This window comes from Puma concolor, chromosome A3, assembly GCF_028749965.1.
Source record: "Puma concolor isolate L17-30 chromosome A3, mPumCon1.1.hap2, whole genome shotgun sequence".
Lineage (NCBI taxonomy): Eukaryota > Metazoa > Chordata > Mammalia > Carnivora > Felidae > Puma > Puma concolor.
The window spans coordinates 22,407,496-22,434,224 of record NC_141669.1 but is presented as its reverse complement, the minus strand read 5'-3'; the positions used below and the strand labels follow the sequence as shown (position 1 = coordinate 22,434,224).

The 26,729-nt window shown below is 41.1% G+C and overlaps 1 protein-coding gene across 2 annotated transcripts in view; it reads right to left on the bottom strand.

Moving 5' to 3' along the window:
* Positions 1 to 1,260: 1,260 nt before the first annotated feature.
* Positions 1,261 to 26,729, bottom strand: part of SLC4A1AP (solute carrier family 4 member 1 adaptor protein) — a 35,604-nt gene continuing 10,135 nt past the window's right edge. Inside the window, exons 6-15 of one of the 2 annotated variants that reach the window (XR_015248965.1) lie at positions 24,707 to 24,867; positions 23,836 to 23,905; positions 23,282 to 23,468; positions 19,157 to 19,268; positions 16,941 to 17,187; positions 13,658 to 13,744; positions 12,346 to 12,413; positions 10,610 to 10,679; positions 8,407 to 8,549; positions 1,261 to 7,623 (exon numbers count right to left, since the gene is read on the bottom strand). Coding sequence is in view for 1 of the 2 variants with exons in the window: in XM_025927315.2 (XP_025783100.1) it covers positions 8,500 to 8,549; positions 10,610 to 10,679; positions 12,346 to 12,413; positions 13,658 to 13,744; positions 16,941 to 17,187; positions 19,157 to 19,268; positions 23,282 to 23,468; positions 23,836 to 23,905; positions 24,707 to 24,867 (1,052 nt within the window). In the remaining variant the exon portion in view is untranslated. Of the gene's footprint in view, positions 7,624 to 8,205; positions 8,550 to 10,609; positions 10,680 to 12,345; positions 12,414 to 13,657; positions 13,745 to 16,940; positions 17,188 to 19,156; positions 19,269 to 23,281; positions 23,469 to 23,835; positions 23,906 to 24,706; positions 24,868 to 26,729 lie in introns of those variants that run through there. The other variant, XM_025927315.2, reaches the window with a different exon arrangement.

Below are 26,729 nucleotides of genomic sequence, written 5' to 3'. Positions count from 1 at the left end.
CTCAGTAAAACAGGGAACTGGGATATTAGCACCACTGGACATTTGCACAGACGTTTCCCAGGCTTCAGTGTGCTCTCATCTATTCTCATCTGAGTTATGGAAAGCAATACTTCTCCGACTTTGCAGATGAGAAAACTCATTTAAGGTCGGCAAGTTAATCAGGGCTACATGGCTTGAGGGTCACAGAGCCAGACTTGAAATGAATTTTATGACTCTAGTTCCATCTTCCCACCTCATGACAATTCCTTGACCTTCAGTCATTGGTACACCTGCTTCATGCTTTTTGGCTATTGCATGCCACCATACTATTATTTACTTAACAATTTTCTTTAGATAAACTCAAAAAATGGACTTCCTTCTAAGCAACAGTATGTATGCACCTGTATATATGTATAAATAATATATGTATATATTTGTATGTGTTAACTGCTAAAATTAAACATTTTTATCCTCATCCCCGAAAGTCAACTCCTAGATAACACCAGGGATGCCAGTGCACTCTTTGAGAAACTGTCCAACTGTCTTCCATCAACCTTGCATTACTAAGGACGGATCTTCACAGGCTGGCAGCCAAGTGGCTGCCCTTGTTGAAGTGCCCCACCAGTGGGATGGCTCAGGGCTCACACTGTTGTTAGAGCCATGCCTCAAAATCACAGAGTTACTAAATCATGGAGGATAAGAAAGAGATCATGGAATCCAACTCCCAAGGGGCAGGGCCTTCTGCCAGTCACAGCTCTAAAGATGAAAGGGGGCACCATTCAGAGACATAAAGATGAATCAGAGGTAGTCCTGACTGTTAAAAAAAAATTTTAATGTTTATTTTTGAGAGAGAGAGAGAGAGAGGGATCACAAGCTGGGCAGTAGCAGAGAGACAGGGGGATAGAGGATCCGAAGCGGGCCCCGCATGCTGACAGCACAGAGCCCGGCGGGGGACTCAAATCCACGAACTATGAGATCATGACCTGAGCCGAAATCAGATGTTTAACCAACTGAGAAACCCAGGCGCCCCGGTCCTTGCTCTTAAAAACTCAGAGCTGACAAACATAAACAACCGAAAACTAGAAGGAATAAGCAAAGGATCTAGAATCAGAGAAACTCTAGATTTGGTTCCACCATGAACTTGGCATGCCTTTGGGCAAGTCACTTCTTGTTTCTGAGCCTCAATTTCCTTAAACAGAGATGATAACATCTCTTCTTTTTACCTCTTAAGACTAACAGGAGATTCATTTTTTTTAAAACACATCAAAACATCAAGCTGTGCCCCTTAATCATATACAAATTTTGTCAATTATACTTCAATAAAGATGGGGGAAACGGGTGTGAAAAGTCCTCTGTTAAAAAAAACAAACCGTAAAGCTGTAATATAACGTGTAAGTACTAAATAGACAATGCCCAAACTCCTCCATAGAATTGGCATCACTTGCTGGAGAATGACTTTCTCAAGGTGAAGTGAAGCACCAGCAACGACAGGTGGGGAAGAGATTTGGAGAGCACCCTTTGAGCCTTACCAGCATCCCTGACTTCCTGCTCTCAGATCATGGGCCCAGGAAAACATTAGTGAACTGAACCAGCTCACTGCGCATATCTCTTGCAGAATCTTTATTTTCTTCTCTGATTTGTACTCTTTCTTCTGCTTTGAAACATTTTCTTCTGGCTTTCTGCCCAGCGTGCAAGTTGACTGCATAGTAATGGGTCTCTACTGCCCTCTTGTGGTTGTTCTCAGACACAGCTGCATTGACTTTTGAAGGGGTGTGCGTGACAGCCTGAGGAAACCAGAGCCAACCCTCAAGATCAAGATTTTCCAGGGCCAGCAGAGGACTTAAAGCCCAAATTAAAGCCAGCTGCTGGAACCCAGAGCTCCTTGACGGGAAAGGGTAGTTCTGCCTGGTTTTGCCCCAAACAGGACAGGAATCCAGGCGGTCTGTCTGCATTAACCCTACTAAAACCATCAGTTCCTAGATTGTCCAGTTTGTCTGAAGCAAGATGTTGGAAATGAAGGCAGCTCTGAATCACCTTCTCTGCCCAGATGATCCAAGAATAGAAAGGGCCAGGACTAGAACTTCCAAACTCCACTCATTTAAAGCAACAGATAACTGAGTCCTCATTTCGTGAGTAGGTGCCACGGGGTTTGGGGGGAGGGGGGAGGTATAAAATAAAATAGAGAATTCCTGTTCTCAAAAGCTCATAAAGCTTACACATGTAAATAACTCAAAGCACACATATAATTAACAGACACTGGGGCACTGGAGTAAGGGTCGTGTACAAGGCTGCTGAGGGAAGGAGAGATTCATTACGACCATGGGGATCAGGGTTTTCTGAAGGTAGTGAGACTCAAGCTGGACTTTTTTTTTTTTAATGTTTATTTTTGAGAGAGAAGGAGAGACAGAGTACAAGCAGGGAAAGGGCAGAGAGAGAGAGGGGAGACACAGAGTCTGAAGCAGGCTCCAGGCTCTGAGCTGTCAGCACAGGGCCCGACGCGGGGCTGGAACTCACAAACTATGAGATCATGCCCTGAGCTGAAGTTGGACTCAAGCTGGACTTTTTAAAAATGACTGGCATAGGGGCGCCTGGGTGGCTCAGTTGGTTAAGCGTCCGACTTCGGCTCAGGTCATGATCTCGCAGTCCGTGGGTTCGAGCCCCGTGTCAGGCTCTGTGCTGACAGCTCAGAGCCTGGGGCCTGTTTCGGATTCTGTGTCTCCCTCTTTCTCTGACCCTCCCCTGTTCATGCTCTCTCTCTGTCTCAAAAAAAAATAAAATAAAATAAAATAAATTTAAAAAAAAAATAAATTTAAAAAAATAAAATAAAATAAAAATGACGGGCATAAGCAGACATGAGCAAGGAAAACCACAATGAAACTAACAACAGCTACATCTGGGGGGAGCTGATTATGTGTCAAGCGCAGCTAAAGGGTTTTATAGATATCTGTTATTTAATCTCCACAAGACTATGAGGCATTATTTTCTCAATTTGATAGACAAGGAAACCGAGGCTTAAGACCATGTATAGCAAAACTGACAGAAAATATAGGAAGAAATAAAAGCAAAAGGTGCACTTGAGGAAATAGTCTATTATTACTATAGTATCAGGTACACCGGGTCAGGTGGCAGAAAGGAAGGGATAAGGGCATATGGGGTATATGATTAGAAAGTACACCAACCCTGTAATAAGGGTTTTTAAAGCCTCAAATGAATTTAGACCTCAGCTTTTGGATACTGAAGAACATTTGAGATTTCAGAGCACAGGATTCTGCTCAGGGATGCATTTTAAGATAACTCAGATGTATGAAGGAGAGCTTGGTGATACGGGGATAAGAGGAAGGGAGCTCTGTGAAGAGTCATGGGGTAAGGGGAGCTGGGGTCAGGGCAGTGGTCAGGGCAAAGAGATGAATCTTAAAACCTCTACATCCAGAAATTGTTAAGACTGACTTGGGGGAATGAAGAAAATGGAACTGCCTTTGGTGGGAACCCTTGTCCCCTCCCATGCTGAGCTCTCCAACCCACCTCTCAACACCAGGTCTTACTGGAAGAAGGGAAACTTCTGGTCTCCCATGGAATGGAAGCCTCAGTTCCACCCTGGACCATGGTTGTGCCAAACCTCTAAGACCAAGCAGGCCAAAGTCACTCCAAGACCAGAGAAGAAATCTTGAAAATTATTCTCAATGCCCACATCAAGTGAAGAATCTCAGGATCAAAGAGCAGCCTGTCACAGAAGAGACCATGCCAGTTTGATGCTGTGACCTACTTCCCAAAGGTCAGGGAGAGTTTTATGTCATTTCCCAGCAGTCTGTCAAACCTGGTTGGGTCCAAACAGGGTTGGATCAAACCCTGTATGGGAATACCACCCCCGCCCCCTGCCCAAGGGGCTTGGATTCCTGCTTTTGACTACCATGGGGCTGGGCTGGCAGGCTTCCCTCTGGCTCCCACTCTCAGGAAGCCGGCCACAGCTGCTGGCTCCTTGTCACACCATATCCGGAAGGTGGCAGCATTTCAATGGTAAAGCAACAGATGCCGAGGCCCTGGCTAACAGCTTCAAAGTTTGTTGAGAATTGTGTCATATTTCCCAAAAGAGCTAACTCCATCCAGTTCCAGAAGTGGTAACGGGTAAAGGCTTAGGCTACAAGGAGACAGTGAGGCTTCATAATTCCTATCCTAGATTGGGGAAGTTCCAGGGAAAATATTTATAGCAGCCACTCAACAAACATTTGAATGTACCAGGCACTGGGCAAGCTCCTTAGAAATTTCCTAAAGCAAAGAAAGAGACTTGTTTTAATGTTAACTATATACCCTTTTTTTCTCTCCAGAATCCTGCTCACTATGGCACTACTTTATCTTTTTCTTCCAATAAGTGAGGCCCCATACCACAAAAAAGTGCTCCCAATACCAAAGAAAGGGCAACTCGCTGTTCAAGACTGGGGTCTGCCTGCAAAATTCCCACCTGCCACCTGGTCTTTAACCCCACCTGCTGCTGGTGCCCCCTGACTTTTAGGTCCATCTAGTGGAAGACTGCAATTGTTTTCCAGCCTCTCCTACTAAGATGCAGACTTCTAGATCTAACTACTTTCCTGACATCTTTACTTAGATGTCTCAATGGGACATCAAGCTCAACTTGTCCAAAACTGAACTTTTATTCTCCTCTGGCTCTACCCCCTCCTCCCAGCAACCCGTCACTCAGTCTCAGCTACTGCACTTTTCAAAATATTGCTAAGACCCATTTACCTCTCTGCATTTCAATCTCTACTTAGTACAAACTCCCATAATCTCTCCCTGGTGTTCTGTAGCAGGCTTCTAACCTGGCTTCCTGCATCCTCTTGATCTCTTCCCTCCTTCCTCCACACTGTAGCTTGGGTGTTCTTTTAAAAACCCAAATCTGGGGGTGCCTGGGTGGCTCAGTAGGTTGGGCGCCCGACTTCGGCTCAGGTCATGATCTCACAGTTTGTGGGCTCAAGCCCCGCGTCGGGTTCTGTGCTGACAGCTCAGAGCCTAGAGCCTGCTTCGGATTCTGTGTCTCCCTCTCTCTCTGCCTGCCCCGCTCAAGCTCTGTCTCTGTGTCTCTCAAAAATAAATAAACATTGGGGCGCCTGGGTGGCGCAGTCGGTTAAGCGTCCGACTTCAGCCAGGTCACGATCTCGCGGTCCGGGAGTTCGAGCCCCGCGTCGGGCTCTGGGCTGATGGCTCGGAGCCTGGAGCCTGTTTCCGATTCTGTGTCTCCCTCTCTCTCTGCCCCTCCCCCGTTCATGCTCTGTCTCTCTCTGTCCCAAAAATAAATAAACGTTAAAAAAAAAAAAAAAAAATTAAAAAAAAAAAAATAAATAAACATTAAAAAAAAAAAAAAAAAGTCTGGGGGTGCCTGAGTGGCTCAGTTAGTTAAGTGTCAGATTCTTGATTTCTGCTCAAGTCATTATCTCATGGATTGTGAGTTCGAGCTCTGCGTCGGGCTTTGTGCTAACAGCACAGAGCCTGCTTGGGATTCTCTTTCCCTCTCTCTCTGCCCCTCCCCGGCTCACCTGCTCTCATGCATGCTCTCACTCTCCTATTCTTAAAAATAAATAAATAAACATTTAAAAAAATAATAAAATAAAAACCCAAATCTGCTCATTTCACCATCACTAACACCCAAATGGCTTCCCGCTGCCTTTTAAATATAAAGGCAGATGTGATACAGAACTCCTGGGGAGGCCAGGACAGCTGACCAGGGATACTTTGCTTTTAATTAACCTATTGTGTCCTTGCTGTAACAGTATTTTTTGTAATGACTAATAACCTTATTTTCCTTTCTATGATAAGGAGACTGGGTCACCTTGATTCCCAGTAACCAAAAAACTACAACCTCCCAGTTCAGGAAGGGATAACTAGCCTTTCGAATAGAAACTTCAAATATCCATGAACTGAGATATTTACTTCTTAAATTTCCTGTAAGGAACACCCTGAGCCAGATGGAACCTTGAAGATGAATTAGCCTAGAGCAGGGGTTGGCCAACAACGGCCTGAGGGCCAAATCAGGCCTGCCACCTGTTTTCATAAATATTTACTGGAACACAGTCACACTCACCCGTTTGTGTCCTGACTATGCTGTCTGCACTCCAATGGCAGAGTCAAATGCTTGTGACAGAGACTGCATGGCTTGCACAGCTTAAAGTACCTGGCCGTTAACAGAAAAGTTTTGCTGACTATGCTCCAAAGGTTGGGCTGCACGTGAAAGTCACCTGGAGTGCTTTTTAAAAGGGCTCACATCAGAGGTTCTGATTAAACTGATTTGAGGTGGAATCTAAGCACTAATATTAAAAACTTAGAAACAAAAAATTTCCCTCAGTGACTCTAATATGCAGCCACAGTTGAGAATCACTGATTTGATCTAGTCTCCTGTCTCATAGATGAGGAGTCAAGCCTATAGGCCAGGATTTGTCTCCTGTTTGTGATGAGTAACAACTACTAATATCTACAAAGCCCTATACAGCACATCCCTCTATATTATCTCACTTGACTCTTTTTTTTTTTTTAATATTTATTTATTTTTGAGAGAGAGAGAGAGAAAGAGAGAGAGAGAGAAAGAGAGCAGGGGAGGGGCAGAAAGAGAGGGAGACACAGAATCCAAAGCAGGCTCCAGACTCTGAGCTGTCAGCACAGAGTCCAATGCATGGCTTGAACCCACAGACTGTGAGATCATGACCTGAGCCGAAGTCAGATGCTTAACTGACTGCGCCACCCAGGCACCCCTCTCATTTGATTCTTAGGACAAATCTGAGGTTCAAAGAGCAGGAAGCACTTCTGTCCCTGCTTCACACATAACAGAACTGAGGCTCAGGAGATTTAAGTCATGTCCCCCTAAGTCTCCTATTTAGTAGAGGGAGCTAAGACTCACGTGCATGTCTTCTGAATTACCGATGCTCATTGTACAAGTTACGTATTTATGACTTATTTTGGCATATGGAGTCCTATTTGCTGTCAGGGTCTCCAGAGCATTTAGAAACCTACCTTCCTAAACAGACTATGCTCTGCAGAGCCCCTAGGATTCGTCATGGTCACTGTCAGGGTAGAGTAAGAGGGTAAGGATGCAGGTCAGGGGAGAGGATGCATGTAGGCGTATATCTATAGATCCCATCTCCGTGCCCTCACTTAAACCAGAGCAGGTGTATTTTTACCTGTTCAAGCATTAGGATCCCACATACAATTGTATGAATAAAGAGTTCCACCTTTGAAGACCACTGACATGGCTCGGACCTTTGCTTACCGTTTCAATCCAAGATAGCAAGGTCACTCTGCCCCCAAATTCCTGTCACTTCTTACATCAAGTTCTTCCCTGTTGGTCTTAACGAAGTCCAAAAGAATAGTTTCTCATAATATCAATATAGGTACTGTTTTTTAAGAAATGAAAGGCATTACTTTCAGCAGACCAGACTTCCCACATCTGACAGGGTAACTGACGTTTCTTGTTACTGCTCCCTGCCTCACTCACACATATCATATAATGCAAAATATATAATATATACTGTATAAAAAAAGGAAAATATCACCCTCATCCACTCTCTTGCTCGGTCACAGTGTTTCTCCTGACTACTCACTGGGTCTGCTTCCAGCCTAATCCACCAACTCTCCACCTTGCTTCCACTCTGAGGCTTTTCCTTCCTGTGGAAGTGAGGCATTCGTTAATGTCGGGGGCGGGGGGGGGGGGGGGCGGTGGTCGGGGGCAGGGGATGCACTGGGGGAGAGAAGACATCTTCTCGCATTTCTCTGTGTTTCCAGAGAGGAAGGAACTTTTATTCTCCTCTCCACAGAAGTGAGAAGCCCCATACTGGACAGAACACACCCAGCTTTCCATTCTATGACCTTATTTGCACCTTTCCACAGGAGGAAGAGAAACTAATCTGATTGATCTGAGTCCAGGACATTCAAAGGACTGAGTTTTTATCAGGACTGGTGCCTGAGTGCACAAGGTGTGCCACGGTCCTGGACTGCATCCTGATAAATCAGGGTCTGTCCTCAAACCTGGCAGTGTGAGGGGGTAGGAAGCTCTCCCTCTGTGTCTACTTTCAGTTCCAGGAATGACAGGGACACCCAGGGTCACACCATGGCATGACCTCCTATCTCAACACTTATTGGAGGAGGAGGCCATATCAGTGAATCCTAGAGCCCAACTGCCAGAAGCACCCTATTCCTCAGAAGCACAGTTCCTAAAACTTAACGAATGAAAGACACTGTGGCCTTAAACATGAGACATCTTCACCTTCTCTTTTAATAGAGTCATGTCTCTCACTTTACCAATTCTCAAAATATATGGTTTCTCTTTACATACATACACAAACACTTTTAAACATAAATGCCAAATTCAAAAGAAGCAGAGGAGTAGATAAATTTATGGAGCCACAGAATGGGAGAAAAGGCCAGTCACCAGATTTTACAAAAGATCACCTGAACTCCTTCTCTGGACATTCAACTTGATATATTATCCTAAATATCCCATGTCACATGGTCCACAAGTCTTCCTTTAGGATTCTGAAGCAGTCAATAGCCATACTTGTCATTAAGATGGGTCCTGCCATCTCCACTTTGGCCTAGATCAAAGTATAAAGAAAAAAAAGAAATACATTCACTTCTCCAAACTCAGGAGGGAAAAGATACCCAGACATTAGTGTCCGAAAAAGTAAAACAGACAAAGAGGTTTCTTCTATTCCAGAACTCTGCCCTTTGGCATATGATTTCAAAACATGGTCGTCTTTTCATGTCTACCTTCACATTTATTAGCTGATAAAAAGCAAACATTTCTAGTACCAAAATTTCTGTTAACTACTAGTGTATGAGAAACTTGATCCATAGAAAAAGCAACCTGTGATAAGCTTATGGGGAGCAAGCACCTCATATACTGCCTTAAGTGCGTGTGTATGAACATAAGCTGTATACTCTCTATAGAATGCAATTCACAATCTCAAAAATGTTTATAGTCTCTCATCCAGTATGTTAACTTTTACAACTTTTTTTTTCTACACACACAACTCTACACTTGCAAAATTATGTTATGTTAGAGACTACTTACTGCAGAGTTGTTTATAATAGCAAAACTGGAAAACAGCAAATATTCACTGAGGGAACTGGTTAAATAAGTAAAGGTATATCTATACCATAAAAAAGAACTATGCTACAAGAAGAAAGAAAGAAAGAAAGAAAGAAAGAAAGAAAGAAAGAAAGAAAGAAAGAAAGAAAGAAAGAAAGAAATCTATAAATAGATATGGAAGGATATCCATAGAGTGATAAGTACAAAACAAAAAGGTACAGAATATGCTTCTATTTGTGTAAAAAAGGTGGTGAAATATCATGTATTTTATTGTTTACACAGGCATTTCACGTGACACATATAAGAAGCCACAGAGGGGCTCCTGGGTGGCTCTGTCTATCAAGCATCTGACTCTTGATTTCGGCTCAGGTCATGAGCTCACAGTGAGATTGAGCCCTGAGTCAGGCTCTGTGCTGACAGTGTGGAGCCTGCTTGGGATTCTCTTTCTCCCTACCCTTCCCTCAAAATAAGTAAATAAACATTTTTTTTTTAAGTCATAAGAAAGTGATATTTTGTTGGCTTTAATGGAAAATACTGAGTAGCTGAGGTAGAACTAGAAGTTGTTGTTTTTTAACTTGAAAGAAATTTTAAAATACATGCAGAAGAGAAAAATACAATGAACCTCCATGTACTCATCACCCAGCTAAAACAATTATCAATATGTGGCAAATCCTGCTTTGTCTACTACTCCCTCATCCTCTGCTTCTACTGGATTATCTTTTTTTTTTTTAATGTTTATTTATTTTTGAGAGAGAGAGAAAGAGAGGGAGGGAGGGAGGGGCAGAGAGAGGCGGAGACACAGAATCCAAAGCAGGCTCCAGGCTCTGAGCTGCCAGCACAGAGCTCAACATGGAGCTCAAACTCATGAACGAGATCATGACCTGAGCCAAAGTCAGACACTTAACCGACTGAGCCACCCAGGCATTATCTTAAGGCAAATCTCAATTATCATTCCACCTGTGAACATTCTGTACACAGTCCTAGAAGAACTTTTCCTAAAAAACATAATTCACACTTTGAAATAATTAATAATTTCCTAATAGTATCAAACATCTGGCTAGTATGCAAAATTATCCAACTTGTATGTAACTTTTTTAATAGTTGTTTGTTCCAGGGGCGCCTGGGTGGCTCAGTCGTTAAGCGTCTGACTTCGGCTCAGGTCATGACCTCATGGCTCGTGAGTTTGAGTCCCTGCATCAGGCTCTGTGCTGACAGCTCAGAGCCTGGAGCCTGCTTTGGATTCTGTGTCTCCCTCTCTCCCTGTCCCTCCCCTAGTTGTGCTCTATCTCTGTCTCTCAAAAATAAATAAACGTTAAAAATTAAAAAAAAAAATAGTGGTTTGTTCCAATAAGGATCCAAGCAGAATCCACAAATTATACTTGGTTGATATATCTCTTTAGATCTTTTACTCTACCTGTTCCCCTAGAAGGGAGAATTTTCCCACTTCATACTCTTATAAAAACTTCACATTTTGAACCTTAAACATACATTACCTACTCAGAAATATAAATAAGTCTTAAGGAGAATAAGTCTCAGAAGAGAAGAAAAGTAAATACAATCTACCTTCAGGTGGGACCCATACACAGTAGTCTGGGTCATCTTCTGGATATCTGGAGGAAAGTGTTGCTGGAAGCTGCAAAGAAAACATAAGTTATTTTACTGAAAATAATTTTAACTCTAAGAACTATTATCCCTATGCCTGTCAGCAAACAAAAACTAAGAGCAGCTTCCATTAATTACCTTCGCATAAGTAACCAAAAAATGGCAGAACATCTCTGAACCTTGACTTTTTCCTGTAAAGCCTCAACAAGCTGATTTTCAGCCAGTGAGAGTGAGTGAGGTTTTTTAAAAGAGGCAGTTAACAGAGATATGAGTTCTAATGGTATGATCTCCATACAGGGAATTTTGGTATTTGTCTTTTGATCTAGGTGGAGAAAAGAGTTAACAGAGCAAGCCTGACTGCTATCCTTTGAAAAGCCTATTTGCAAGGTTGGCCCTCGCCTAGTTTCTGGGGACTTGGATTTCAGGAGGGTTCCTACTACCCTGATAAAAGTGGCTCACTATGCCTAAACTGTCTGTAAAAAACAATAGGGTTCATGCTGAACATCTACTTTCCTTCTTGGAGAATGAAACTGGAGTACATGCCAGGCAGGAGGTACCCATATGATCAGTCCCCAGTGGGCACTGAGTCTCTAATGGGCCTCGCTGGTTAGCAACATTTCACAAGATGTCACAACTCACTGCTAAGGGAATTAAGCACATCCTGTGTGACTCCACTGAAAAAGGACTCTTGGAAGCTTAGCCTGGTTTCCTCAGACTTTGCCCCATGTGCCTTTTCCCTCTGTTGACTGTGCTTGGTATCCTTTACTGTAGTAAATCACAGCTGTGAGTACAACTACATGCTGAGTCCTGTGAGGCCTCCTATGAATTATCTAGCCTGAGGGTGGTCTTACGGACCTCCTAACACAACTAGCAATCCCACTTTTGGAAACTTACTGTATCCATACAAAATTTTGTACACACAAGATTAGTCCTTATAGCACTGTTATAATAAAAGACTAGAAACAACCCAGCGTCAGGGCGCCTGGGTGGCTCATTCGGTTGAGTGTCTGACTTCGACTCAGGTGATGATCTCACAGTTTGTGGATTCGAGCCCCATGTCGGGCTCTGTGCTGACAGCTCAGAGCCTGGAGCCTGCTTTGGATTCTCTGTCTCCTTCTCTCTCTCTCTCTCTCTCTCTCTCTCCCTCCCTCCCTCTCTGCCCCTTCTCTGCTCGTGCTCTATCTCTTTCTCAAAAATAAACATTTTTAAAAATTAAAAAGAAAACAAAAGAAACAACCCAGCATCAATCTATGGAGAAATGGTTAAGTATAGTACATCCATACAGTAGGAAGCCCTTGGTATACCAATACCTATTATGATTTCCACAATAGGTTAAAAAAAAAAAAAAAGATGTACAATGCAGTACATTACATTCTATTTTTCTTGTAATAAAAGGTCAAATAAGAATATATTATTCAAATGTCTTTGTATGGCGTAAAAGGATATGAACAAAGATTCACAAATTAATAAAAGAGGTATATGCACAGTTATAGGGAACAGTGTGGATGGAGACAACAGAGAATTCAGAAAACAAAAATTCAAAAATAAGAGAGCCCAGACTTCTAGAAGAGGAGGTATTACGCAGTAGGGAACTCTGCTAAGGTGATCCCTAAAAATTCACTCTTCTGAATGTGGTCCATGACAAGGGGATTCATTTTTACTCCTAGAGACGTGAAGATTACGACTAAGGTACTTACTTTGCCTGGACCGGGAGCTTTCTTTTTCTTCAATTCATTTCTGTTTTTCTCATATTCATTCTTTGATGCTAATTTGAGAAAAAGAAAAAAAAAAGAGGCAATAGCTATTTCAGAATAAGTAAAATAGAAAAGAAAAATTCCTCCTTAGAGAACATTAAAAAAATTGAAGAAAACATGTAACAATCAAATTCTTAAAAATTCCCTCTACTGTCAAGATTCTATTAAAGAGAGAATTTTCCCTCTGCTAATAACCCTAGCTTTCAAATCCAAACGCTGTTCTAGAGCTTGAATATAATCGCACTATTTGAAAAAGGAAAGGAAAATGGGCTGATTTTACTATTCTACAGTTCAACCATTACAGTTAAAAGCAGTAGAGGGGTGCCTAGGTGGCTCAGTCAGTGAGCATCCAACTTTTGATTTCGGCTCAAGTCATGATCTCCCGGTTTGTGGGTTTGAGCCCATATCTGTACTGTTAGTGCAGAGCCTGCTTGAAATTCTCTCTCTGTCCCTTCCCCACTCTCTCAAAAATAAATAAATAAACCTTTTTTTAAAAAAAAAAAGCAGGGGTGCCTGGATGGCTCAGCTGGTTAAGTGTCTGACTCTTGGTTTCGGCTCAGGTCATGATCTCACGGTTTGTGGGTTCGAGCCCCACATCAGGCTCTGTGCTGGGTGGCTGGTGTCAAGCCTGCTTGGTATCCTCTCTGTTCTCCCTCTCTCTGCCCCTCCCCTGCTCATGCGTTCTCTCTCTCTTTCTCTCTCTCAAAAATAAATAAACATTAAAATAAATGTTTATTTATTTTTTTTAATGTTTATTAAACATGAAAAACAACAAACGGTAAGATGATGACCTGAGCTGAAGTCAACGCTCAAACGACTGAGCCACCCAGGCACCCCAATAAACATTAAAAAAAAAAAAAAAAAAAAAAAGGCAGTAGAAAACCAGTCCTTTTTATTAAAAGGCCAACTTTTCAACCAATTTCTTTTAATAGTTTTGGAATCACTCCCATGATAGGCACAGACTCATCTCTGGGAGATGGAAAATTGTGGAGGGCTATGCATGGCCATGGGAAGAGTGAAGGCATCAGGTATTCTGCAGGTCAGGAAAATGGAACCCAAGAGGCAGAAAAGGAATAAAGAAAGGCAAATGGGATGGCAGCAAACATAACCTCTCATATGTTCCAGCAGCGTCTCCCCCCAGCATGCTCTGTGAAAGGCCACGCTCTGTGCTGGTTCAGCTCGACTCCAACCCCTCCTCTGACACCAGCTGGTTGCTTATGTGCAGAGCAGCTAAGGAGGCGGCTACACTACTTGCCTGAGGGTTCCTCACATGATGCAGCTGTTTCACTAATCTCTTGATAATCTTTATTCTGTTGCACTTGGCTGAGTTGAGACATGTTTTCTATAAAATGCAGAACCAGAGTGTACTGTTATTATTTAATTCATAGGAGGGAACCAAGAAAACAAAGGCAAAAGCAAGAAAAGCTAAGTAAACACAGAATCATCCAGCCTTACCATCATTAGCTTCAATAACCTTAATTAGATTTTCAAAAAAAAGTACCTCCATATGTCTAACAGAGAAACCAATTTTCCACTTTAAAAACTGGCCAACTCTGAGCTAAAACTTTTCAGCAGTACTTACCAAAACCCTTAAAAATGTACATATTCCTTGGCCTAGAAATTCTACTTCCAGGAACAGATTCAAAGAAAATAATCAGAGATGAATACCAAGATTTATTACATACAGTATGTTTATAATAGCAAAAATTAACAAATAATGTACAGGTCTAACAATATGGAGTTGATTAAATCAATCGTGGCACATGCATATGATGGACCACTATGCTTATTGAAGTCACATTTTAAAAGAACATTTTAAGACATGGGAATGCAAGCTGGTGCAGCCACTCTGGAAAACAGTATGGAGATTCCTCAAAAAATTAAAAGTAGAACTACCTTATGACCCAGCAATTGCACTACTAGGTATTTATCCAAGGGATACCGGTGTGCTGTTTCGAAGGGACACATGCACCCCAATGTTTATAGCAGCACTATCAACAATAGCCAAAGTATGGAAAGAGCCCAAATGTCCATTGACAGATGAATGGATAAAGAAGATGTGGTGTATATATATACAATAGAGTATTACTCGGCAATCAAAAAGAATGAAATCTTGCCATTTGCAGCTACATGGATGGAACTGGAGGGTATTGTGCTAAGTGAAATTAGTCAGAGAAAGACAAATAGCATATGATTTCACTCATATGAGGACTTTAAGAGACAAAACAGATGAACATAAGGGAAGGGAAGCAAAAATAATATAAAAACAGGGAGAGGGACAAAACATAAGAGACTCTTACATATGAAGAACAAACAGAGGGTTACTGGAGGGATTATGGGAGGGAGATGGGCTAAATGGGTCAGGGGCATTAAGGAATCTACTCCTGAAGGGGCGCCTGGGTGGCTCAGTTAGTTGAGCATCCGACTTCAGCTCAGGTCATGATCTCGCAGCTCGTGAGTTTGCACCCCACGTTGGGCTCTGTGCTGACAGCTCAGAGCCTGGAGCCTGCTTCCGATTCTGTGTCTCCCTCTCTGCCCCAACCCACTCGCATTCTGTCTCTGTCTCTCTCAAAAATAAACAAACATTGGGGCGCCTGGGTGGCGCAGTCGGTTAAGCGTCCGACTTCAGCCAGGTCACGATCTCGCGGTCCGTGAGTTCGAGCCCCGCGTCAGGCTCTGGGCTGATGGCTCAGAGCCTGGAGCCTGTTTCCGATTCTGTGTCTCCCTCTCTCTCTGCCCCTCCCCCGTTCATGCTCTGTGTCTCTCTATCCCAAAAATAAATAAACGTTGAAAAAAAAAATTAAAAAAAAAAAAAATAAATAAACAAACATTAAAAAAATAAAAACTAAAAAAAAAACAAAAGGACTTTACTCCTGAAATCATTGTTGCACTATATGCTAACTAATTTGGATGTAAATTTTAAAAAAAATTTTGTTTAATAATAAAATTAAAAACAAAAAAATTAATTAAAAAAATTAATTAAAAAAATAAAAGAGGGGCGCCTGGGTGGCGCAGTCGGTTAAGCGTCCGACTTCAGCCAGGTCACGATCTCGCGGTCCGTGAGTTCGAGCCCCGCGTCAGGCTCTGGGCTGATGGCTCAGAGCCTGGAGCCTGTTTCCGATTCTGTGACTCCCTCTCTCTCTGCCCCTCCCCCGTTCATGCTCTGTCTCTCTCTGTCCCAAAAATAAATAAACGTTGAAAAAAAAAAAAATTTAAAAAAAAAAATAAAAGAACATGTCAAAACAGAGAAAAAAACAGATTATAAAATAGCATGTACAACATAATCCTAATAGTGAAAAAAAAAGAGGCCTAGAGTAATCCCTAATCAGCTGCAAATTTACTAATTAATGTATCTTTACCAAATTTTAAAATCTTCTATTTTTATACACACACATATTTCCTTTGCTCCTTTAAAGAAAAAATACAATACTTATTGCTCCCCTTCCTGCTGGCCTGCTTATATGCCACCCTCACAATATATGGATCAGAGACTAGACTCATTAAAAAAGCATGTATTTCGTACCTTGTTTGAAAAGGCTAAGCATTTTGCCAATAACTAAACAAAAGGAGAATGCAAAAACAAAAGATCTCTCACAGATGAAAAAACAGTAACTTTTCTTTTCTCAAACAACTGAGGATGATTCAAGAGAATGTCTACATACCAGGCCTGTTGTTTTATGTAGATAAGCCTGGTTTGTTTTGGAAGTAGACATGCAAACTTTCCCACACATATTTAATGTCAGTTTTTGTTTTGTTTTTCGTCAAGCTCTCTATTTTCTGTGAAGTCTTAATATTGCCAGACAGTTTGGCCACCCTGCAGGAAAGTAACTCCTGCAGTGGACAAGGAGAGAAAGATACTAAAATGATAAACAATTATCTCTAGGGGTGAGACTGCAGTAGATCTCTCTTTTCTTCTTTGGACTTTGATGTATGATCAGAAGTTTCTAAAATGAATTTATCTTCCTCTTATAATCAGAAGAAAACATATTCAAAAGCCAATCAATTCCCTTTTTTTCATCAGGCCTTTGCTGAGGTGGGTCTCTGCTAGGTGTTCTGCTAGGTACCACGGACAAAAAGATGAATAAGGCATTATGCTTCCTGAGCAGTATGCACAGTGGGTACAATTATGCTTAGCCTCTGTTTTAGGGATAGGGAAAAAAATGAGCAAGAGGAGGTTTATCCTTAAACCACCTAATCAGGCCTCATCATGAACCTAGTCCACTGCCCTCCAATCACATAGTGGCAGCTGCTCAGGGTTATTTCATAGCAACTGTGGTTTCAGATTCCACAGCTTTCAAAGTTTCACAACTCTGGAATACACTGGAAATGCCTGCCCCTATTTTGCAACGAGGATAAATAATGACTGACAGTCAAAGAAAGACCAAGAAAATATGTTTCCACAGAGTCAGCTGTGTTATATATCATAAAGTGCCACAAAGTCAAAATGCACAAGCAAGAACTGGCTTTGCTTTTTAGACCTCTGCACAATTAATGCAAATGCCCCACTGAACAGCATAGAAAGGAGAAGAAAGATTTACCATGGTTTTTTGTTTCTTTAGAACATGTGAGATCAGTGGGAGGCCTCGCTTCCTGTACTGCTTCTTCTGGCTCTATCTCCGCCTGTAACCTACTGCTCTCAGCCTCCATTTTTTTCTTTTCATCCTCCTCCTTTTCCTTCTCCACATCTTCTTCTTCTTCTTCTTCTTCCTCCTCCTCTTCTACTTCAGGCTCATCCTTCATTCTCATTAGAGCTGGAGGGAGTTCTGGACGTTTGGGAGGTAACTTCTATAAAGGAAACAAAACCATGAATGAAGAGTTCCACATAATGAGAAAGAGACAACTCTCCTCAAGGAGGTTAAGCTAAATGTGGAGAATGTCTAACCCCTCCAGGTTGATGAACCCTGCAGAAGTCTGCTGGAAGGAGGACCTGCACATGAGCTTTTATCCATCTGTGGACCCTTAACACATATCTTTATTAGTTTCTAGGGTCCAAAGAATATTAAGTACAAAACACTTGAAACAGCTTGTAGGGAATGAAAACATTTATTCCAGGCGAGTACCTGCTGCAGGAATTCTGTCCTGTTACCCCTCAGGGGGTTAAAGGATCTTCATCACAAAATCTAAGAAACAGATTATTTGCCTAGATTTTTCACTTTAGATTTAACTCAATTTAAGGAAATAAGACATGTAAATCAGTAAAACAGATCCTGAAGAAAAGACATTCCTTGAAGAATAAAGTCAAACATTCTGATCAAGACCTCTCAATAAAAGTAATTATTAGAAAAAGTTGATTGCAGCTTAAGAAATAGAAAGTACCAAAGTGTACGTTGGGCATATCATTTTTTAAATAAAGGATTTAATTCAGTAATCCTTTCAAGGGAGCTTTTTATTTGATTTTTTTAATTTTATTTTAAGTAGGCTCCACGCCCAACATGGGCCTTGAACTTATGACCCTGAGATTAAGAGTTGTATGCTCTGCTGACTGAGCCATCCAGGCACCCCTAAAGAGAGTTTTTAAGTAGAGTTTTTCCACTAACTAAAACACAAGTACTTCCAGTACCCCCATCCTCACAGAAAAACCTCCATCTCAGGTCAACCACATACTCACTCACAACATATGGCTGGGACTTCAGGCTTCTTCCCCCAGATGGCAGTTTACCCTAATTGAAGGTGCTGGGGGCTGAATTCTGTCCCCACAAAATTCATACGTTGAAGTCCCAATCCTTAGTACCTCAGAAGTAACCATATTTAGAGATAAAATCTTTAAGGAGGTAAGTTAAAACAAAGCAGTTAGAGTAGGACCCTAATCCAATGTGGCTGGTTTTTTGTTTTTTGTTTTTTTTTGAGAGGGTGAGAGAGAGAAAGAGAGAGAGAGAGCATGCACGGAACGAAAGAACAGGGGAGGGGCAGAGAGAGAGGGAGGGAGAGACTCCCAAGCAGGCTCCGCACTGTCAGCCCCACCTGGGGCTCGATCTCACGAACCTTGATAGTGACCTGAGCCAAAATCTAGATTCAGACGCTTAACCGAGTCACCCAGGTATCCCACTATGACTGGTACTCTTATAAGAGGAGGAGGAGAGGGGAGACACCACAGGTGCAAGTGCACAGACAGGTGACCACGTGAAGATGCAGGAAGAGGGCAGCCATCCCCAAGCCTAGGAAAGAGACCTCAGGGGAAACCAACCCTGCTGGCATGCTGATCTTGGAACTGTAAGAAAATAAATTTCTGTCCTCTAAGCCACTCAGTCCGTGGTATTTGGTTAGGGCAGCCCTTGCACACTAATACACAAGATTCAGCTCTTTGGGGTGATGAAAACCTTCTAAAAGCTGGACCTGTAAACAGGGATGTATATAAAACAAAAACATTCACCAGTGAAGTGTTAGAGGATAACAGAGAGATCACAAAACTCAAAAAAGAGAGGACCTGGATTTGATTGCCAGTCTAGTCACTTAATGATGATGATGATGATGTGTCCCGTAATTAACTTCTCTGACCCTGTTTCCTCACCTGCGAGAGGTAATAATTCCCACAAGTCAGCAAGTGTTGAAGGGATTAAATGAAGTAAGGAACACCACATGGCAGAGCCGGGTGCAGTGACTATATAACTAACAAATGTTGAGTCCCACCAGGAAAAGAGACACTTCTGAAATGCAACATCCATCACAAATTAATACACTGATGTTCAATGTACAAATCAGTTATATGCAAATTGACTTGAGGGCTAAAAGTTTAACACCGTGACCCACAACTTACCCCTACTGTTCCCGTTTTTAATTTGAATTTGCTTCCTCCTTTCATGGCACCAAAGAGAGGCAACGTAAGCTTTTTAGCTTTGTTTTCCACATCTGTAGTCTGACTTTCAGTCCTAAGAAGAAAGAGTAATTGTACATGTCTATTCCAGTGAGGCCAAAATTTTATCTAAAAACACTCTGAACTCTGACAAAGAAACTTCTGGGAAACAAAAATTTCCCCAAAATGAATATCTAAGCATATACCAACAGGAAAAGGCCAACAGAGTCTGAATGGACAATGATACTGCTGACTGTCACAGACACAGGACTATTAAGGGTGAGATGAGGTTCTTAACTTCAGTAAGTCCCAACATGCTACATGACTTCACCTTCATAAAATGATGCTAACAGTACGAAGGTCACTGGCAAATGGGGCAAGATCCCATTCCCACTAAGTGGCAGGAGACGGGTCCACAAAGTAAAGCCCTATTTTCCACCAACCTCGCAAGAGGACCCACAGTGTCTTGCCTGGAGTCCACACTTATCATAACCATGGACAAAGGCTCTGATCACAGAAGTTAAAAAAACAAAAACAAAAAACCTCTGTGAAGGGGCTACGCTGTGTGGTGAGTAATGACAAGGACATAATGAGAGACCTTACAACTGGTGAGTTTGTCAGCATCTCACTGGCTGGAGAGAGTTATAACAGCTAAGCCCACCAGGGTAAAGCTAAGGAAGAGCAAAAAGAAGAGATTATAGAAATTGGGAAACAGCAGGGGCAAAAAAAAGGACACAGCAAAAACAAAAAGGATGTAGTTGAGCTGACAAGACATTCAGAGAGTAGGCAGAGGTGACGATGACAAGATAGCATGAGGAGACATAGGGAAGGGCAGGCCTGCATTCTGGAATACAGGGACAGCACTGGCACTCAAGACACACAGTGAGCCATATGAGAAAATGACCTTGCTGCTCTATAATGAAGCCCCATTTGTCACTACTACCTTCTTCTACCTAAGTCTTACCCCCTCAGTGGTGCTCTTGGGCCTAGCCTCACCACCTTGCTCTCTACCATGGACAGACCCATTGCCTTGCTAAGGCCACCAGAAAAATCCTGCCTGTTTGTCTATAAAGACTTTTCATCAAATACTATCCTTCACAGCCCCTCCCTACAGGTCTCGGGAAGGTTCTAGCATAGAAGACAAAAGCAAGAGCAACCCAGATATTCTTCAGCTCCATTAAATAGCTTGGCTTGTCTGGAAGATGGGCAAAGTCACCCCTAGGAGACAAAATGGCAGAAGACGGGATCCCAATCAAGAGCTGCTTGGGCAGGGGCAGGAGGGGTGTTAGGTAGAAAGGTTGGAAGGTCAACCAAAGTGAGAAGAAGAGGGAGAAGGTACACACATCTGTACATGTGCTGCTGAAGTGAGCACAAGGTACACACATCTGAAGTCCAGGATATAAAGTAGGAGAGGGAGGAGAAACTAAGCAGACACACAGACAGCAGGAAGGGAGGCTGTGGAGGAGACTGGCATACCTTCTCTGGAAGGGATGACTTAGCAAGGGAAAGGATTTCAGAGCTGGAATTAAAATTCACTGTTAATTTGTTTACCCTCAGCTATACCTCCAGAGTTTTTACCCTTTCTCTACAAACACAATGTTACAAATAACTGCTAGGTATAACAGAAACAGGACAATGATCACAATGATGATACAGACACTTTGTCAAGTGCTGTTCGAGTCATCTTTGCAACATCACCAGTACTTCTAATTGACAGACGAGGAAGGCGAAGGTCAAAGAAGTTGCATAATTTGCCTCAAAATGCCCAAAAAGTAATTGATAGAGTTGAGAATGAAAGCCAGGGAGTCTAACTTGAGTGCTAACCCCCCTCCTCACTATCAGTAAATCAAGTGCCACCAGGGTCAAACAAACCTTTGTGGACTGACCTATCAATCACTGCGTTAAATAACCAAACTACACATAAATCTTTTAACAAAACTGCTAGTAATTTAGGGACAAATTTTCTGTACAATCAAGGGCTCCAGATACATAAATACATTTTATCTTTACATCTCGACATAAAAATTGTCCCCCAGTACCTAGATGTTTATCTATACAATGCCCCCAGCATCAAGTCACAGGTTTTGTACACAGGGGTAAGGCGCCGCATACTGACAATCTAAAGCAGTGCCGTCCAACAGAATTTTCTGCAATTATGGAAACGCTCTGCATCTGCACTGTCCAATATAGTAGCCACTATCCACATGTGGCTACTGAGGAGTTAAATTGTGGCTAGTTGTCTGAAGAACTGAATTTGCAATGTCATTTCATTTTAATATCACATAAGACTAATGGGTGCTATATAGGAAGGACATCACAGATCAAAAGAAAATGAGAAACTTTCTAGAATTAATTACCTTCTTAAGTGTGTGTACCCATCTGGGCAATGCCACTTTTTGAGATGCCCACCTGGATTGTCCTGGATTGTGCTCACTTAAAGTGGCTTATTTCTACAACAACCTACTCAACATTTTCAAAATTTGTTGAGACCACATAGAACAAAATTTGAAAATATTGTCAAGTTGAAAGACTGGACCTTATTCTCTCTCTCTCTCTCTCTCTCTCTCTCTCTCTCTCTCTCTCTCACACACACACACACACACATTCATACACTCATGAATACTAGTCAAGTCTGGGAAAAATTATTCCCAAAATTTTGTTCACAGGGGCGCCGGGGTGGCTCAGTCAGGTAAGTGGCCAACTTCGGCTCAGGTCATGATCTCGCGGTCCGTGAGTTTGAGCCCCGCGTCGGGCTCTGTGCTGACCGCTCAGAGCCCGGAGCCTGTTTCAGATTCTGTGTCTCCCTCTCTCTCTGACCCTCCCCGGTTCATGCTCTGTCTCTCTCTGTCTCAAAAATAAATAAACGTTAAAAAAAAAAAAAAAATTAAAAAAAAATTTAAAAAAAAAAATTTTGTTCACAAATTACTAAAAAACCTTCTCGATTTCTACAAATGGATTTTCTTCCAAAAATTTCCCCAAAATCAACTTTAGGGGATTATGCCTTCCCCCATTTTAAAGGAAGAAATTCCACTTTAAAAGTATTTAAATACATTAAAATTGTCAACTGGTTCTTAGGAATGACAAATCAGGTGTTAAAATGACAATCTGTGGTTTTAAAATCATAGATAAAAAAATGGTATTACGTTGTTGTACTTGTCTTTCTCTTTCTCTTATGAGCAAGATTGAGCATCATTTTATATAGTTATATAGCTATTTGTATTTCTTTTTCAGTGGCCTGTCAGTTGATATCCTTTTCCCATTTTTCTCTTTGGTAGATGGTTGTCTACTTATTGGAAGGTCTTTATAGATTAGGGAAATTAGCCTTTTGTGCATGTTGCTCTTTAAAATTTACTCTGGGGGCACCTGGGTGGCTCAGCCAGTTGAGCATCTGACTTCAGCTCAGGTCATGATCTCACGGCTCATGAGTTCAAGTCCTGCGTCAGGCTCTGTGCTGACAGCACGGAGCCTGGAGCCTGCTTCACAATCTATCTCCCTCTCTCTCTGCCCCTCCCCTTCTCATGCTCTGACTTTCTCTCTCTTTCTCAAAAATAAACATTAAAAAAAAAAATCTTTTTAATAAAAAAATAAAAAATAAAGAAGTTTACTCTGCATTAAAAATTAAGAAAAAAATCAGAGCTTTCCAATGAAAAAGGAATCAATATAGTTTTCTCTAAAAATCCTACAGCAGTCTATATTTCACAAATGAAATGGCTTTTTACTCTATGAAATCACTGCCTTCTGTGCTTTAAAGGGTTCCCTACAGTCTATTTTTATTCTGTAATGATTATCTAAGAAAATAAAGATATAATGGGACTCCTGGGTAGCTTAGTCGGTAAGCATCCAACTTTGGCTCAGGTCATGATCTCACAGCTTGTGAGTTCAAGCCATGAGTCGGGCTCTACGCTTACAGTAGAGAGCCTTGCTTGGGATTCTCTCTCCCTTGTTCTCTGCCCCCACCCCCCACTCATACCTTCTCTCTCTCTCAAAATAAATAAACTTAAAAACAATTTAAAAAAAAGAAAGATATAATTCAAAATGTTATCTGTGCAAACATGCTTATTTAAAATTTCAAGTATAACTAAGACTTACTTTTTTAGTTCTGGAATCTCTGCTGGTTTTACAATTTTTATCAACCCTTTAAGTCTCTGTAGTTCTTTCCTCAGTTCAAAAGTTCTCAGGTGAAGTTTCTTCCGGGACACACCATCCAATGCACTCCCTGATTTCATTTCTGACATGAACGCATCTAAGGAGTCCTGAGATGGTGACTCTGATAAAGCTGTCCAAGAAAAAGATAATACATGTTTAGAAAAATTGCCTCAAATATTTTAAAACTCAGCCAAAGTTTCTGTAGAAAAGTCAGTAACTTAAAGTTGGACAGAGGACATTACTGGTATTAGGAATAAGAAAACAGGTTATAGCTTGGAGACCTTGGGACATCACTTTGCCTTAATGCACTTCATTCCCCTCATCTATTACATAGAAAGTTTAAACCAAATAATTTATAATGTTCCTTATAGTTCTAAGATGTTCTGTTGTTCCTTAGAAAGGCTCCATATTCTGTACATCTTACTAACTAGCTTGGAAGAGTGCAATACTTATGGGAGATGCCTTATACATATTTGTTTCATGGGTCATTAACTTACCTTTGCTTGACGCTTTCAGTTTCTCAGAAATTTCAGAGAGTTCCCTTTCAGCATCATTTAACTTTGCAACCTGTAATGCCCAGATTAACAGGGTTAACAAATGTTTTTCTTCTTTCAAAATATGGTAGCTTTCCTGTTTTCCTCATTTTATTTCCACTATTGTTACAAGTTTAAGAGGATTCAATCAGAAGTGTAATTAAATGTGCTCTTTATGGAGTTAACATTTTCATGTGTTTATATGATTCAAGCTGAGTTAATTTCTGAATTCAGAATTTAACAGAATGAAAGTACAGAACATAGACTTGACTTTACTCAGAAGAAAGAACTCAAGTCATTTCTTTTCACTGATGAATCAAAGAACAAAGCAAAACAAAACAAAACAAAAAAACAACAGATGTTGGGTAATGTTTTAAGCTCTGAATACTACTAATTATAGTGAAAAGACATGCTATCTTATAATGATTTCATGAAGGATATACTACTTAAGACTATTACCAAACTACATTCCTCAAAATTCCTTTCACAATTCTTGACTGCCAGAAGTCTAAAGTTGATTTCACCTCAGAATGTCCAAATCTGGAACTTTTTCCTTTCTTTTTATGAGATTAACATCATACCCAAAGAATGCTTATGAATGGATCAAGATCCACTGTGAGGCAGACAGAGTCTCTAGCAGCAAGCCAAACTTTTCTCCAACTTGTGTAAGACTAGTTGTTTGTTACTATCAAATTTACAGATCAAGAAAGTTATACTTGAGTACCAGATTTCAACACCACTGCTTTAAAAATTGTAATTATAAAACAAATTTAAATAATATATTATCTTATTAAAAAATTAAACTACCACAGCTACTTCTATAAATAAAACTTGCCAATGATTCAAACGTCTCTGGCTTCTCATCAATCTTCCCAGCCTTCTTCATACGGTTCAGACGCTTCTTTTCAACCAGGCCGGTCCGATCAAGAAATGTGTCATCATCACTATCATAAAAGTCTTCATCCTCCCAGTTCTTGGCTTTCCTTTTCCGAGATACTAGAAGGAGATAAAAAAAAAGTGGTAATGAAATAAGTTAAAAAGAAAAAGAATCTTTCAATTATTGAAAGATTCAACAAGCTGTCAAACTACATATAAAAACAAAGGGTTAGGGTGCCTGTGTGGCTTAGTCGGTAAAGCATCCAATTCTTGATTTCAGCACAGGTCATGATCTCCCATGCTGGCAGTGCAGAGCCTGCTTGGGATTCTCTCTCTCCCCCTCTCTCTCTTCCCCTCCCCTGCTTGCACTCTGGTTCCCTCTCATAAATAAATAAGTAAATGAACAAACTTAAAAACAACAACAACAAAGCGTTAAACCTGGAAGACATTATGCTAAGTGAAATAAGCCAGACACACGATTCCACTTACATGAGTTAACTAGAATAGTCAAATTCAGAGAAACAGAAGGTAGAATGGTAATCATCAGGGACTAGTGGAAGGAAGAATGAGAAATTAGTGTTTAATGGGTACAAAGTTTCAATATGGGAAGATGAGAAAGTAATGAGATGGACATAGCAATGGTTGCACAACAATGTGAATGTATTTAATACACTTAATGCTCACAATGGTGAATTTTATGATATGTATGTTTTACCACATTAAGAAAAATTAAACAAAGGGCTAATTTATTTAATGAACAAAAGGCTCTCAAAAATCAATGAGTAAAAAAGGAAAAAGATAAATGAGGAGAAGTTCAATAATCTAAAAGAAAATTTGGGAAAGAATAATCAAAGCAGTTCACAGAGAAAGAAATACAATGGCCAAAACATTTTATAAGATGTTAATAATGCCCAATTTGGCAAGGGTACAGGGAAATGGACTCTCAAACATCTGATGGGAATTTACATTGATACACAATCTTCTTTTTTTTTTTATGTTTATTCATTTTTGAAAGACATAGAGAGACAGAGCACAAGCAGGGGTGAGGTGGAGAGAGAGGGGGACACAGAATCTGAAGCAGGCTCCAGGCTCTGAGCTGTCAGCACAGAGCCCAATGCGGGGCTCGAACTCACTAACCTCAAGATCATGACCTGAGCCGACGTCAGATGCTCAACCGACTGAGCCACCCAGGTGCCCTGTTACACAATCTTTTTGATGGTCAACCTCACAATATCTGTCAAATGCAATTGATCTAACAATTCTACTTATAGGAAATTATCCTATGGGTATCAATGCCCTGTTATTTGTAACAGTGAAAATCTGGAAAGCCCATCAATAGGGAACTATGTTAGCTATTACTTTTTTGTCCACCCTATGCCATGTTACTCCTCTTGTTATGCTAAAAGTACCCCTTTTCTTCTAGAATACTCCTCCTCCATTCCATCTGGATTAGGGGCCATCATGTGACCAAAGCCAAATCGGTAAGAATCCTTCCCTCATATTTATATTTAGATACGTGCAAAAAAGGGCTCTCTTTCCAATGAGATTATGAAAGAGGGAAGATACAAATCTAAGCAGTGAGCAGCCAGCTCTTTTGCATGGGGTAAGAATCTGTCTGCAAAATAAAACCATATGCTCATGTGACAGACTCACACACATACACACACACAGCTTTTATGGTGTCCTGTGACACTGAGACTTCTGGTTTGATAGGACCAGAACTTAAGGTCCTAGTTCATACAGTTCCTCCTTCAATCCTGTAAGCAATTCTTCTCAACCTGGAGAAGAGATGGACAATAGTGGAGATGGAGCCAATAACTTTTCTCCCTAAGCTAGTCTGAATTGGGTTTCTATTATTTACAACCAAAACAGTCCTTATTGAAAAAACTTCATGATTTCCAGGTTAAGATGGTACACTGAACATACATATGTAATTTCACTCTCTCCCCATATCCCACTAAAGCTGTGGTAAAGAGATCTGT